This window comes from Oxyura jamaicensis, chromosome 7 (genome assembly GCF_011077185.1).
Source record: "Oxyura jamaicensis isolate SHBP4307 breed ruddy duck chromosome 7, BPBGC_Ojam_1.0, whole genome shotgun sequence".
NCBI lineage: Eukaryota > Metazoa > Chordata > Aves > Anseriformes > Anatidae > Oxyura > Oxyura jamaicensis.
The window spans coordinates 30,725,320-30,741,493 of NC_048899.1; the positions used below are offsets into that span (position 1 = coordinate 30,725,320).

At 38.4% G+C, this 16,174-nt stretch overlaps 1 protein-coding gene across 1 annotated transcript in view; it reads left to right on the forward strand.

Annotated features, from left to right (window-relative positions):
• The first annotated feature begins 713 nt into the window (after nt 1-713).
• CCDC93 (coiled-coil domain containing 93) overlaps nt 714-16,174 on the forward strand; it is a 39,107-nt gene continuing 23,646 nt past the window's right edge. Inside the window, exons 1-8 of the mRNA XM_035331659.1 lie at nt 714-863; nt 1,829-1,942; nt 3,653-3,747; nt 6,150-6,261; nt 9,983-10,081; nt 11,554-11,610; nt 14,607-14,707; nt 15,189-15,228. Of these exons, the coding sequence (XP_035187550.1) occupies nt 822-863; nt 1,829-1,942; nt 3,653-3,747; nt 6,150-6,261; nt 9,983-10,081; nt 11,554-11,610; nt 14,607-14,707; nt 15,189-15,228 (660 nt within the window). The 5' untranslated portion in view covers nt 714-821. The remainder of the gene's footprint in view (nt 864-1,828; nt 1,943-3,652; nt 3,748-6,149; nt 6,262-9,982; nt 10,082-11,553; nt 11,611-14,606; nt 14,708-15,188; nt 15,229-16,174) is intronic.

Below are 16,174 nucleotides of genomic sequence, written 5' to 3' on the forward strand. Positions count from 1 at the left end.
TCTAGTGCTTGCAGATGCACTTGTGAGCTTGTGGTTTACATCCACTGGATCTGCCAATGGAATATGCCAAAGGAATACGTATTCCAGCGGAATATCCAGCTGCCTTCCTAGTGGTCCAAACCCACACGCAGGCCCCAGATGAGCCCCATACTCTGTGGACAGTCGCTGCAGAGGCGGCACCAACCTAAGAAGGGGTCCTGAGGGCAAAGACACATCTCCAGGCCAGAAAATATTTATGTGTAACAGCCCGCCGCGGCTGTTACTTCACCGACCACCACCAGGCTACAAATGAGGGGTGGAACCGCCTAGCAGGGCACGAGGCGTCTCTCAGATCACACCTCTCAGCAAGCTGCCAGACCGCCTCCTTTCACAAATAAGAATGAAGGGGGAAATACAAAAATAAATAAATAAATATAAAGAATAAATTCGATTCAAACAGCGGTGCCAGGGACGTGAGGCGATCACCTCAGCCCGCCGCGGGCACGGGGGCACCCGGGGGCGCCCCCAGGGGCGCTGCGGGCGGGGGCGGGGGCGGGACGGCGCCGCGGCGGTTGCGCTCCGAGCGGTCACATGAGGCGCCGGGGAGCCGCGCAGCCCCCGCCCTCTTTCCCCCACATTCCCCCCCCCACCCCCCCTCGGCCGCGAATGGCACGGCCCGGATGCGCTTGCACGCAAGGAGGGTGCGGGCGAACCATTGAGCGGGGGCGGGGGGACCCGGCAGCTGCCGGCTGGGAACCCCCCCTGCCCTGGGGGTTTGGGGGGGGGGGGGGGGAGGGAGGAGAGAGGACGTGACAGGCGGAGCGGCCGGACACCGGAGGGCCATGGTCGGCCCCCGGGGACAGGAGAGCCAGGGCCCCCAGCAGGTACCGTAGCAGCCCCCCTTCGGCCCTTGCCCCGCCGCTGTGGGGCCGGCACCGGCCACGGGTGGACCCGGCCCCGCGCCCTCCCTGCCCATGGCCCCGTGAGGGGGTCCCGGGGCGGTCTGGGGGTGCCGGGCTGCGTCCTGTGGGTCTCCTTCCGTGCGCCCTGCTATCCAAAGGGGGGCTTGGCAGGCTTTAAAGGGCATCGGGGAAGGGCGAAGCGGTCCCCTTGGGGTTATTTTTCTCCTTTTCCCTCAGAGGGTAAATAGGGGGGCTGTGAGGTGGGAGCCCCCCCAGCGCTGTTGGCCAGCGCTGGCCTTGGGCTGAGAGCTTGGGTGTGCAGCGCCTGTGGTAAGGCACGAATATTCTGGTAGCTGGGGGGATTCATCCTATATCGTGGTGAAAAAGCACTTCACAAGCGTGTGCTGATAAAGCTGTAGGGCATTGGAACTATCCGGGCTACTCATCTAGGAAAAGAAAAAAAAACTAGTTTAGTTTTTGTTACCACCTTCCTTTGAGTTGGCTTAAAATTGCATTACCTGAAAGGTGGAAATCCACGAAAAAATACCTACCTAGTTTTGTAAAAAATATTACAGAAGTGCTAATGTGATTGTACTGTTTTGTGAACCCTGAAATTGAAAGAGGTGTGCAAAACAGAGAATAAATGAGCTGTCTTATGGCCACAGGAGCAAAAACTATCAAGTGTGAGGCAAGCTGTGGACCTGGAGTTTGAACAGCAAAAGCAGATTAAAGTATTTAAATGTGCATGGGGGGAGGAGGAAAAAAAAATGTTTAATCCATGCAGAAATGCATTATGTGTTTAATGTTTTTCAGTTTAGTGATGGAATTGTTAATGGAAGTCTAGGGTTTCCCTGATATGTCTCCTGTGTTAGGATAAAGCCTGGGAAACATTCACTGGAAGAGTGGAAGAGAAATACTGAATTAGTATTGCATTGTTTATTTGTCAGGTTGAAACAAGAGAAGATGAGGAACAAAACATCAAGTTGACTGAAATTTTGGAACTGTTGGTGGCTGCTGGGTATTTCCGAGCAAGAATCAAAGGGTTAACACCCTTTGACAAGGTAAGACATGCGGTACTTCTTAAAAATTGAGTTTTTTTTTTTTTTTTAAAGTATACTTGAATTACTTTTTTTTTTTCAAGTTAGTTTAGCAATTTTGGTTATTTTTTTTACTTTTATTTTTTTAAAGACACTTGCAATGCAAGAGGCTTTCCTATGTAAATGATTCTGCAAATGAGCCCCTTTGAGACAGGTCTTCTCTGTCTTGTAAAACATTTTTATGCAGCAAGGCCTGTTTTAAAAGAGACAATCGCAAGAGTAAGCAAATTGCTGATGTGCTTTTCTATGCATATTATGGCTGAAGTTGGAGTCATATACAGGAAACTTTGCTCCTCCCTGAATTGCAGTTAAAATGGCTAGAAAATATTTGGAGATAGCGCAATGCTTTTTAAAAAGAAGTATTCATTAATTAGAAATGAGGAAGGATTTGGCTTGAGAGGCTTTGTGAAAGAATGGAATAGCTCACTTAGTGAGGTTATTTTGAGGCTGTTTTTATGTGTCTTTAGAATGTCACGTATGTCAACCTTTCATTGTCCTAGACAGGAAGTATGTGATACCAACAGGGAGCAGAGTTCAGGCTGAAAAGAGACTTCTGAATTGTTGTAGTGCTGACTCTGTGAGAAATTCCTGAACCAAGGTTTGACCATGTAGAACTATGGCATGGTCTTTAAATGGACACTTCTGTTTTCTGGTCTTCCTTCCAAAGTAGCACAGCCCTGCTTTGCAATACAATTTTAGTTTCTGCAACCTGCGTGGGGTTACTGGCCTTGGCTGTTAAGGAGACTGTGCACGCAGACAGAAAGTAGTTTCAAGGAGACTGCCTTAGGATGGGATTTTGATTCACTTATGTCTAGAATTGGATGCATCAGGTTTATACTTGCCTAAATATAATTGCAAAGTTACCATTTCATGACAATGCTCAACCTTTACAAAAATGAGTGTTGCCATTGAAAAGGAGCTGGCTGCTAATATAAAAAGGATACTGGTTAACAGTTTTAGACTGGAATGTGAGAGGCCAATAGGGTATTGCAAGGTTTTGTAATACCCAAATTTGTGGTGTGACATGAAGTTATTCCACATTTAATCTATTCTTTATGCTCATTGTCTGTGCATATATTTAGGTTATCTTGCATATGTTTTTGTAAGGTTGTCATTAAATGCTCAAGTACTTCATGTAAAGTTGATGAGATGGCTGAGGAGTTTAAATATGCTTAAAGATCTCTAGGAATAGGGTCTGAAACAGATTTCTATAGTTAGAGATTTCCATTACCATGTTTGCATTGTGCGTAGCAGTTGGTGCTGCAAATGTCAGCAAGCAAAGAATAACAGTAATAATAGTATTATTAAATAAATGAATGTAGAAATTATGATCATCTCTAAAATACTGATGTGGTCCGTTTTCAAAAGACTACCTTGTATTATGTTTGTACATAAATATTTATCCCATAACTATTTTAAAACTAATATCTAAGGCTAGTAGAGTAACTTAGAGCATCATTAATGGCTTTTTTCCGCTCCTCTTGTACATGGATACTGTAAGTAGAAATTGATGTATGCATTCTACCTATATGAATTTCATTATCTATATAATAATACTGAGGACGGAGAAATTACGAAGCTTCAGTTTCTAAAACAAATAAAGCCTTTAAGATATGTTTGTTTTTACCTCTTCGGATTAAAGTGGAACTAACCATGCTGTTGCTCCTTTGGTAGGTTGTAGGTGGCATGACGTGGTGTATCACTACTTGCAACTTTGATATCGACGTTGATTTATTGTTTCAGGAAAACTCTACTATTGGTCAAAAAATGTAAGTTGTTGAAATGACGAAAATGGTATTTTTGTCTTCCTTAGACAAGGAGAAGGGATAGGGGAGAATTACCTGATATTTACCTGTTTATAACAAAGAGTTTTTCCTACTTTTCGAGATCATCCATTTTCAAAGCAGTCTCTGGGTTTCTGGATTGCTCAGACTGTAGTTCTATGAGCTGGAAAACAAGAAGGAAGCTTATTCCAAAAAAGGCAGTTACCCCCTCTGCTATGCCATGTCTGTGCATCCCTACTTAGCAGTGAAAGCATTTATGTGGCTGCATGATGAACAGGACTGGGACCTGATCCAGCTTAAAACCTACCAAAAAAAAGGAAAATAGTTGTAACATGAATAAGTTCCTGGCTCTGGTTCTCTGTGCAGCTGCACAGATGCTTGTGCTGGCACAAGAGGATGATGCAGAGGCCAAAACAAAGGGCAGAGAGAGACCACACTGCTGGAAACTGGGGAATGCAACATTAGAAGACCTTCCTTGAGTTCTCAGTGTCTGCAGTGTCGCTGTGTAAATAACCTTTGGTTCTTCTTTCTGGTTCTGGGTTGGAACTGGAGGCATCAGCAAACGGAATCTAAATTGCTGCCAAGACAGTTAACTACTGTGATGCTGACCTGATGAGACCATTTTGGTTTTATGTCATTTCTTATGCATGGAACTTAATTGTAAGCCAACCAATTCCTGTATTAGGGAAGGCTGTAAAAATCATTTATGATGAGAAAGGGGATAATCCTAAACTACGTTAATTTTTTTTGTGTGTTTCTGTCATGAGCCATATTTAAAGTTTGCAGGAAGTAAGAATAGCCTGTCAAATTATAGTTTCATGAAGAGACTTATTTGCTCTACATATTTTGAAAGAACATCTTCCTGTGCTGTTTTCTCAAAAGTCATTTAGCATTGGCAAGGCTTTAACACATTTAAAAATAACGATTTGTTGCTTTTCCATTAAACTTAGAAATACTCAAATCATCATAGCTAACTACATAAAGCAGTGGTAAAAACACAAAATTAAATTTAGACTGAATGAAGATGGTGCTAGTGTGGTTTTGGTTTTAACTGCCAAGAAAATGTTTCTTATCTTTAAGAACAGCTGAATAGGAAATAATTAAGTTGTTCTGAAAATGTTCTTTTATCTTTCCAGCTGACTGTATGTGAAACTGGTGAAACAAAAAACAGGCTCATCTCCCAGAACAGCAAAAATGATTTATTTATATTCAAAGTCACACAAGCATAGTCAATTCTGATGGTCTGTAATGTGTAAATGAATGGTGGGTCAGTGCTTCTGTGATCTCAAGATAAGGAAAACTTAAGTTGTGTTTTTTCAGTGTCGTTCTGAAAACATTTTGATAGTGTCTTATTACTTAATTGCTGTGTCAACTATTAGAAATGTTGAAATTAGCATGGAAACAAATTAGGAGATCTTGCATCTGTTGGATTAAGTAACTCTTTTTAACTACATTTGCTGAGCATTTAATTACGCTGCTGAGCGAGAGTGCTGTTTCTATGTAGTAGAATATTAGTGTGGTGCCGTAGTGGAAACTGTCTTAGAGTTCTGTCAGATTCTCATGTCTCTTAACAAGTGTAAGTTTTCAGGCTCCATTCCCAGGCTCTGGTCTGTCTTATCCCTCTCACTCCCTATTTATTCTTTCAGAGTACCAGTTATCCACTGGAGCTGCAGAGAATATCACTGAGGTCAATACTGGACCACTTAATTATTTTCCTTCTTGGAAAAATAATTCTAACTTTTGCAAGTACAGTGACCATCCTCAGCTCTGACACCTGTTTTTAAAATGTGCTTAACAGTAGACAGCAAAAAAAAATGCCTTGCTCTAAAATAAGGGATTCTGTAGTAGCATAATGGCATTCTTGTAGATGAATGCCTTTTATTAGGGTAAGCCTTTCATTTTATCAGCCCTTACCTGAACCGTAGAATGGGATGGTTGCTGGCAAATTTGGTTTTATTCACTTCAAACCAGAACCATATGAAGTATACTATGTGCATACATTTATACTCATAAAATTTCAGTAGTGACATTGAGATATTTTGGCAGTTTTATTAAGCAGGCTCTTAAGTCCTTAAAAGTGCATATCTTAGTCTTCCTTAACCTATCTTAAAGCTAGTATTTCATCATGCGTGCATATATTATGTCTACAAACACCTTTTCATTTTATCTGAGATGATGAGGGTTTTAATTAGCTCTTTATGGACTGATAATAAATAGAACAATGTAAAAGCTATTCTGTAAATGCATTTGATTGCTTTTCACAGCTGTGTACAACGGAAGCCACTAGAGGGAACCTTCTAACTGCTAATTGTGTTTGCAAAAATCATTTGAAATTTACAGAAGAAAAATGAAGCATAAATATATTTGTGGTTTTGTTTTTATAATAGTGCCTTAACTGAAAAAATTGTGTCAGTATTGCCAAAAATGAAGTGTCCTCATCGTTTGGAACCACATCAGATCCAGGGACTGGATTTCATTCACATATTTCCTGTTGTACAGGTAATAGTCAATATTTTGCTGAGAAAGGCTATAGCATTTGCATAGAGATATTAACATTTATGTTATTGTTTGTCTCTTTACTTAATTTTGGAGTAAGTAATGACAGATGTACTTTAAATGAATGCTTTTGAAGAACTGAGTGGCACTGTAGATGATCTGTGTTTAAGAAAAAACACAAACTCTCTAAATTCTTTGAAGTGGACTCATTCTGCCTCTTGCAGGACTTATCTGCTTAAAGAAACTGAAATTTAAGCTTGTTTCAGAACCCTGTAATCTATTTTGTGAGACTGGGAAATAGAACAAGTATCTTACAGCCTATCTTTAAGCTTACAGAGTAAGTTATGCAGGTAGTGACACAAACAGCAGGATGTCAATAAAATGAAAGCCAGCTGGGGTTGTTTCTTTAAACATAATTAAGCATTTATTTTCTTCCCCCGTTGGTATCACTTGAAGACTGGGTAGAAAAATAAATTCCCTCTGACATGTGATCCTATTACTGTGTATTTGTTGAGCAATACTAACCAACTGCATGCATGCTCACAGTTTTTCATTTTATTAAGGCTGAAGCTAACATGTGATATGTTGCACTTGTGTGGTATCTAAAGAATCCCTGGTATGCTGTTATCGTTCCTCAGATTTTACTTTCATCTCTGCACAAGAATGTAGCCCTAATAAATAGGGAAAGTGAAGACAAGTCAGCAAGATTTCTCATTAAGATCTCTCTTCCTCTTTCCTGTGAAAGAGTGTAGCAAGGAAGAATTTAATCAAATTCTACTTTGTAAGAAGTGAGGAAAACTTCCTGTTGTCTCTTTCTTGTTATCTTGTAGTGGGAGGCTCTGGAAGAAAACCACACTTAGCTGTCTTTCCCACAAGAAAAAAGTGTGGTGTATGCTACTGTAATAAAGCTTTCAAGCTGTGTGCATGCTGCCTAAAGTGGGAAGTTTGTATATTGTCAATGTGAGTTTTTGCTTCTAAACTTGTGACTTTCTACCAAAAGAACCCTACCCTAGATTCATTTCTTGCCCTAGTCACTTTAAAATTATAATAAATGGCTACATTTTTCATCTGTAAGACATCTCATAGGAAAAATAATTCCTGTCCTAAAGTGAAAACATAAGCTATTTCTCCTGTTGTAAGAATGTAGCATCAGGAATTCTTTTCTCTGACCTGCTTTGTCAAAAATTCTGATTAGAGATGCTTTCTCTGAAAAGTAAAATACATGGTTTTGAAGCAGAAGGGAAGACAGCTTCTGGATTTCCGTGATACCAGTGATTCTCAGACTTCATAGCTGGCCAGTAGGCAGTATATCTAATCCATTCTTGGTGAAGAAGAGTTTCTTAATGACCTGTGTCTCTTTTTTTTTTTTTTTTAAATGTGTCTAAGATCTTTTTTAGGAAACATGGCTTTCCCTGAGGTCCCTGTATTCTAGAAGAGCGTATAATATCTATGATAGGCCTACTACACCATGGTGTGTAGGAATTCTGTATTTTGTAATGACACTTGACTCAATGCCATGTTAAATTCAAGATTCTGCTTACTGTCTAAATTGCAAGTCAGTCCCCAGATGAAGTCCCCAGAGAAGCTTTTTCCTTAGCTCAGCGTCACAAAAGCTCTTCCACTGTGCAAGTTAGTCCAGTGAACTTGATGGCAGGAATATAGCTGAATCCTTCTATACAAGAGGAATTGAGATTGAGCTGGCTCGCTGCCATGGACTGTAGCTAAATAAAAAAAAAATAGACTTTAAAAATGGGAACCCAGCGAGCAGATACGGTGCTGTTCTTCCTACTAACTTTTCTCTGCAAGCATAAGCAATGATTTGCACAAAATCTAGTGTTGGGTTGTGTTTTGTAATTAATAGCCTGTGTTTTCAGCTCCCTCATTGTCAATATAGTCCCCTGGCTTTCCAGGGATTCACGGCTGTAGCACAGAAAACTATTGCTGGCTCAAACGTGGATCCCAAGCATGATCCGACTTCTGATATGACCTGCTGCACAGACTGTCAACAGCCCACAACATTTATCTTCTCCAGTATTATTTAAAGTGTACTTGAATCTCCTGTGGCTTTTTGTGTGGTCTTATAAGTCTCTGAAGAAATGTATTTTTCTTACACAGGCATGTGGTTCTTCTTGAATGCTTCATAGGCTTAAAGATGCACCTTTTCATGGTGTTTCTGTAGTTTGTGGAAAAATATTAATATCCATAACAGGGAAATTTGATAGAAATGTGTATAGCCTAGCTGTAATGGCTTGTACCTAGGGTTCAACCAATATTACTGGGATGCGGTCATGTCCTAAATGGTGTCCTGTGCCATGGACTGATGATACAAGACAGGTTCTGTATTGGTTTCTGGCACGGGGAGCCGATAACATTTTCTGTTCAGCTCGCAATTGTGTCAAAATCCAGCCCATCTGCTCCCATTCAGACTGTTAAAGATGGGTGCTGTGAACAGTTGAAGTTTGCTTTGTAGAAGGATGCCCAAGGACTGTAAAAAGGCCACATGGACTATTTGGTTGTTTGTTTGAAAGTGTGCTCCCAAGGGTGGCATCTTTGGAGTAAAGAGGGGTTTTCCTGCTTGCATGCAGAGTTCAATCATATTTTGATATACATGCCATAAATCTAATATGTTCTGGAATTGAGGGTTATGTTACATTTTCAGTATGGCCTGTGCAGTACAAAGATAGTATTGATGGCTTGTGTAGCACAGCAGAGTTTTGAGCTTTTTAAGTTTTGTTTTATTTTTTTTTTATTTTTTATTTAAAAAAAAAAAAAAAAGCTTGCCTGGCAGCAAAACTTAGAGTCTGTAGCTGAGCTCCTGGTCTGGTGAGTTCTGAGGTGTGCTGGCTTTTCCATGGTGCAGATAAAAATGAAAAGCCAGAAAATTAAAGTTTTAAAGATGCAAGCTAAAAGAATAATGTTTGAAGTGGTCCACATCCACTTGAATTTCACAGTTGCTCATCATTTTTTTATATAATAAATCTAGTTGACATACAAATATTTGGATTACAGAAATCCAAATAGGCAAAATTCTAATGAGCTTTGCTTGTAGTTGTAAAGATTTCATATGTTTTGTTTATGAATTAAGTACTATGAATTCCTACTAGCTGAGGTTTGCAATATTTTTTTTCCATACTTCTTAGAAATATATTAGTATATAAGAGCAGTCCAATATATGGGAAGCTGTAGTGCAAGCTAAATATAGGAGAAATCATGCAAGACCATAACTAATTCTGTAATATACTATCTACAAATAACTATTCAGAAAAGTTGTTTTTGGAGTACCAGGCCCTGTTCCAAGAAGTGTTTAAGAGAAGGCAGTTTTGATCTTCAGACTGCTGAATCCCACTGCAGTATGAACTCTTTGGACCTCTGAGGTTTGCATGGTTCAATATATTTCAGCAGGATGAAGAATGTTTGTTTTATGTATAAAATTATGAATATAACTAATGTGACATATAATTTTTTACTAGGTTTGTGATTTCTTCTTTTGTTATCTTTTTAGCCCATAGAAGAATAGCAAGCATGAAGCTTATAGAAAGGCTAATGCTGGATCATTTTGTTAGGAGTAGGTCCCTCAGTTACATGCTTAAACGTAAATGTTCGTTTGTATGCTTAAAATGTGCTTTTAGCTTTTATCATGTATTAAAAGCAATTACGAAACAATTTGCTGTTCACTGCTGTTGTTTTTCTTCCTCTTTCCACTGACTAAAAACTTCTTTTTCAGTGGCTGGTAAAACGTGCAATAGAAACAAGGGAGGAAATGGGAGACTATATCCGGTCTTACTCTATAGCACAGTTTCAAAAAACACACAGACTTCCAGAGGTAAGATCAAAGCTAGTTTTTTTTCTATTACAGTGTGTCAAATGCATAGGTACAGTGTCAGCTTCACAGCTCTGAAAGCCAGTACAGATGCACCCGAGTTTATAAAGTTGATGTTAATATACATCAGGCTGTGGGGTTTTGCCTTTGCTATCCCTTTGTTAATAGGTACTAGAGGAATCTATGTACAGATTCAGCTGTGATTAAAAAAAAAAAAAAAAGGCATTGTGACAGAAATTTATAGACGTTAATTAACTTTTGTTTAGTATTTGCCCTAATTTTTCAGCAATATTTGGTAATTCTATGTTGATGTTGCTTGCCGGGTAGCTTGCTCCTGGAGTGCATATAGAGCCATGCAGTGTGTCAAGGCAAACTGTATGACTAGAGCTATGCTGCCTGAAATATGTTCTGAAACATGTGGCATGCTGTAAAGAAGCTGATCTAGCTAAATGAGTATTGTTATGCTGCAAATGCTGTGCATAGGTAAAATGCCACCTATGACTTAAATGGTATTTTGGTGTGCTCAAAGTCAGCTCTTTGTCTCCATGGATCCAAAGGCCAGATCTGTTCTTGAAAACTAGATGCCTGAAAAATTGAACTTGGGAAAGACGGAAGGGGTAGATTTGCGCTAGAAAGTGATACTTTTCTCTCTTCAAAATATGATTACCGGAAGAGTCCGAGCTGCAGTTTTATCCAGAAGTGGAAAGAGGAATTTTTGCAGTGTTTGAGATACCTTGATAAAATTTCTTCTGCTTCTGACAACAGTCAAATGCTGCCTGCTTTGAAGTTACATGCATAGAACAGTGATGTGATCCTTTCCTCTTCTGCTGAAATTCTTCTTGTCCTGCAGTACTGATATAGAGCTTTCTTGTGCCAGGGGGAGAGCTGGAATGAGCTTGCATCTCTGCATATAGTGTAGAGCCATCAGTTCCTGTTCGTGCATATCCCGAGGAAGTTCCATACGTAGAAACAAATCTTTTGGTTCTGTGTTTTAATTCAATAATACTGTTAAAGGTAGATATTCCTAGTATTGGGAATGACAGCAGAGTTTTATTAGTTTGAGTGATGTGGGGTTTTTGTTTTTTGTTTGTTTCGGTGTGTTTTTTTCTTGATTGTTATTAATGCTTAGGAACTAAAATGATAGGGGAAATTTCTCTTTCACACCAAGCTTGCCCTAGTTTTTTTTTTTTTTGTAGTTTAGTAATGGTTGGAGGTTCCAGTAGTGGGCTGGGAATGCATTTTTGTTAGGTATTATACGAACAAAGAACAGAAAGACTGCTGATGTGGATATGGTTTTAAAGACCTACCTACCTATCTGATGAGAGATTGAAATACTTTCCTGTTGCGGGAAATCACTAGCATTTCACCAAACAATTGGTCAGCTCACTTAAAATTTGGCAAATTTGATAAACTCGTTACAAATTTGAGATTTAGTCTCATTCTTTGTATTTTTAATCACTTCTTATGTTTTGCAGGATGATGAATTTATGCAAAGAAAAGAGAAGGCCATCAAAACGGTTACTGATATCTTTGTAAGTATATTATTTTTTTATGATCAAGAAGCAAGCAATTTTAGTAATGAAATCATTTACTGAGGAACAGAAGTGGTTTTAGGGCTCAGATTTATGTCCTAATAAGTTGGTTTTTAAAGTGTATTCTGTTATATTAATGTGTTTATTCAGGAGAACCTGTCTGAAAAGAAGGAATGCAATGTACTAGCAGCAAGCAGTTACTTAGTAAACATCAGCTCTGCTCGAGTGTCTTGTCCAAAGTCTCATGGCTCTTGGTAGGGTTTTCTTTACGTGTCTACCAGCATGTTTTCTAAAATTGCTTTTTAGAGCTCAGAGAATTCTACAGAAAAGGTGTAATAGGTACCGGTATGGCAAATTGGGTGTTCCTTTGTTAATTGAAGCCAGTGAGTTTTCTCATCTGGTATGTTAGGGCTGTTACTTTGAAATTCATAGATCATGGCCCTGGAATCAGCTGTGCATGTGTCTACTTCTGCAGCCAGGGGAATAATTCCATATTCAGGGTCCAAGAATGGAACAGACAATGGAAGTCAAGGAAGACGAGGTACAGTCTGGTTTGATACTATTTTATACTGATCAGCTGGCTTGTCTGAATATCTTCTGAAGAGCTTTCCTGGCTTTGAGCATGCTGGCTGCTCTTTCCAGTTTGGATCTATCTGCAGAGCTGATGAAGATGTGTCCTGTCTTTTCCCCTGGATTACTGATCTCTAGTATTTAGGTACATCTTCACGGTAGAAAAAGTTTTAACACTTGTTCATCATTGCTCAGGGTATCAGACAAGCACCTTTTCACTAAATATATGAGCTCTGTCAGGATTATAGCCTCTACTGCTGGCAACTGATCTTCTTATCAGAAGATTAATTTGTGAGAACTTTTAAGGTGTCAACGCGTGAGTGCAGTCTATAGGAAAATGCACAGGGAATTTTAAGGGGAGAAAGCATGCAAGCTTTTCTATCTGTCCATGGGAACTGGAAGAAAGACTATAAGCTCAAGACTCTTTTGCAGGTCACCTTTGAATCACTGTGCCTTGGAATTGGAAGAGAAATCAACTTTCCTAAAGGAGAGAACCAGCAAGAGTGAAAGATTAGTCTGTGTATGAATTCATTATTAGACCTGGAGTCTAAGGACCTACCTTTTCACAAGGGGACAATACAATGAGATTTATGGTCATAACCAGGTCTAAAGGTTAGAAGAGGGAATATTAAATTAAGAAGTACTGCTACTGAAAGGTGACTATCTAGTAAACAGATTCTCTTGCAGTGGTTTTGTTCAAGTACTCAATTATCTCATACCAAGACTAAAGTTTATGGTATGATGTCTATTCTTTACATAGAAAGTATAGCACACAATACCACCATAAAAGCTATAATTATTTTTGATTTCTATTGCTTTTCTTTGAATGTTGAAGTACATGCTATGAGAGATTGTTGATCATAAAAAGCACGTCCATTGTGATGGGCAAAAATATAACAAGATTTAATAACTAGAAACAAAGATAAATTCAGATTGGAAATGAGGTAAAAATTGCAGAGAATAACTGGCAAATTCTAGAGAAACTTGCCAAGAAATACTATTTTCACTTGTTCAGAATATCTACTTTGGGATTACATGTCTTGCTTAAACAGTTTTCAGTCTTTTTTTTTTAAGGTTATGGTTCAAGAATTGCTTGTTGAAAATCATAGTTCGTGTTGTGTAAGAAATCATAGCAAGCGAAAAATATTTCATTTTCATTTACAGTCTTTGCAACTGAATTTAATCTTTTATCCCATGTGAATAATTGATAGTTTAAAGTTAAGCATATATGGGAAAAGTGCAAGCTTTTCATTGATTTCAGCGTTTGTTTTAGTAATGTATTTGTTTTAACCATTTTAAGCTTGGCTGTCAAAAGATTAAGTTATTTGAATGTAAAACAAAGCGAACCGGAGTGGACCATTCCTTTTTGCTGTTGGCTCTTTGGTCATGATGATTTTCTTTGCTGTGATGAGGGCTGGAATTCCCTCTCGGGGGAAAAAAGGATAAGAGAAACTGTCAATCTAATTGATATGGGATGTGAACTTTTCTTGTGGTGTTTTGACATCAACTGGAGTCATAAAATTATCTCTGAGGTCACAGGTTCTTGGTTAGTGTCCGCCTCTGCCCATCATGCCTTTGCTAGCAGGATGGCACTGAATACTAAAGTTCAAGTAAACAAAAAATCTTTGTTCTGGCAACAGGAAAGATGCATTCCAGGTTCACTGCACTCTAATCTGTTGTAAAACAGACAAAAATAATTCCAGTTAAAGTGAATGTTATCTTAGTTCCAATTGTTAATTCTGGGAAAGCTCTGGATCCCCTGATTTTTATTTATTTACTTAGTCCGTGCTTGGGCTGGAATAATTTTTCTATTGTTGGTAAAGAGGCTTTTATACTGTCAAAATTGATCTATATGGAAAGAGGAAGAAAAAAGTTACTACTTTAATGTAGTAACATACTTCATGTAACACATGTAGTGCTGTAATGGTTGTGTCCCTGTTAACAGTCTAACAGGATAATACCTCTGACCTTTTTTTTTTTCCATTTTGTTTTTAAATTAAAAGTAGCTCTATCAGCACAAAACAGATTTCACAAATCCATGTTTTGTTTCAGGAATTGTTGTTTAGCTATAGCATCACATTGGGATAATGTGAGACAGAAATACTTTAGTACCAGACTTACTAAGATATTTTTGTTCCTTAAATTGCAATGTGATTAAGGAGATAATAAACAGGATTTTTTTCAACTATTAAATAACTGGTTATAGTTGTTTTTTCAACATGGGAAGACAGATCCTGTAACAAAATGTCTAGAAGTAAATTTAGTAAGATTTTATTGTGTATTTCCAAAAAAGATGAAGTCAAGTATGTTTATTTTAGCAAATAATATTGAGTTGGAAAGCAACCAGTGGTATATAACACTCTAGCAATGCCACACTTATTTAAAAATTCTTTCTACAAGCTCTGAATTCATTAACTGTCTTACAGGAGGTTTACAAACCCCAGAGAAAATATAAGCGTCAGAAAGGAGCTGAAGAACTGCTAGATGAAGAATCAAAGGTTCATGCTACGCTTTTGGAATATGGCAGGTGAAAGATTTCATTCGATTGCCTGAGTGTTTTGTATTATGTCTGTTTAGAAGTATTCCATATAAAAATTGGCGTGGTGGTTTCTTTAATACTAGAGAATCGTATTTTTTCAGATTTACTCTAGTTTGGTTTCAGGCCTTTCCTGAGTTCAGGAGCTTATAGCTCAGGATTAATTTCCAAATGGAAAGAGAGCATCACTTCTTCCTTCCAGCAGCTTTACATGGCAGTATTTAGGCACAGTCTAGATTTGCAGATCGTAATGGAAGAGTAGATTGAGTTTGAGTTGAAGTTATTCTGTAAATATGCTGCACTACTGCTTATTTAGTTGATTTGAAACATTCCAAAACTAACCTGAAAGTGGCTTCAGATTTTTTTTTTTAGATAATCCACTTTTTAGTGCATTTCTATGTTAAAACCTGATGGAAATTTAATTTATTTGTGGAAGCTGGAAACAGAAATTCTTTCCTGTTGTTTTTTTTAGGAGGTATGGATTTAGCAGGCAAGCAGGAAAAACAGAACAGGTAAAAAAAAAAAAAATCCAGTTGGGAGTGAGTGGGTGGGTAGGTGGACGTCTGTGTGTTAATGACACATCCTGTCTGCTACATGAGTAATGAGTATCTTTTAGCTAAGTGTTCCATGGTGTGGTCATTGAAGGAGGGGAGTGGTGGTGTTGTGTTGTACTTCTCTTTTGAAAGAATCACACTGCTCGGTAAGAAATTTTGCAGCCATTTATTGCATACAGGTCACTTAATGTGAAAGAGAAGCGTGATACCATGCCATAAATAAATCATGGTGCCTCTTGAAAAGTAGGATCCTTTTCTATGCTTTTGATGACAATGGAATCATAAGCTATCTTAGAATATTTGCGGTGTTATTATTTCAGTGCAGATACTACTTTGGGTACAAGTTTTTATTATAGACAGAGATGATGAAGAAATGCATCAATTATGTCATGGACTCAGCAGTAAATTGAGTATGTTAAGGTTACCCTTACTCATTATCTCAACATTCCACATACAAATTTAGCATTTACAATTTATACATGGAGATGTTTCCAAATCTCGGCATACCTTTTTTTTTTTTTCCCTCAAAGTAACTGCCAGGCTGTAGTAATGTCTTATAGCATTCATTTTGTTTGTTCATCATCTTGACTGTCTTTGAAATACTGTATATTGCAGCCATCACGTTTGTTGTGTGAACTGAGTCACCAGTAAGGCAGGACTAGAATGTGAATTAGATTAGTGAGGCAATCGAGAGACCTAGAAATTGAGTTGGTCTGTCACCAATTCTTGTTACTTTAGTAAGTAACTATGCTTCATTTTAATGTTGCATGTTTATCATACCAATGTTAAGTTATTAAAAAAAAAAAAATTGGTAAAAAATTACAGCTTTCCCCTCCATAGCAGACATTTTGGTTTAGACAATTGCCTTATTGAATTGGTATTTTCCTGAAGAATATGGAATAAG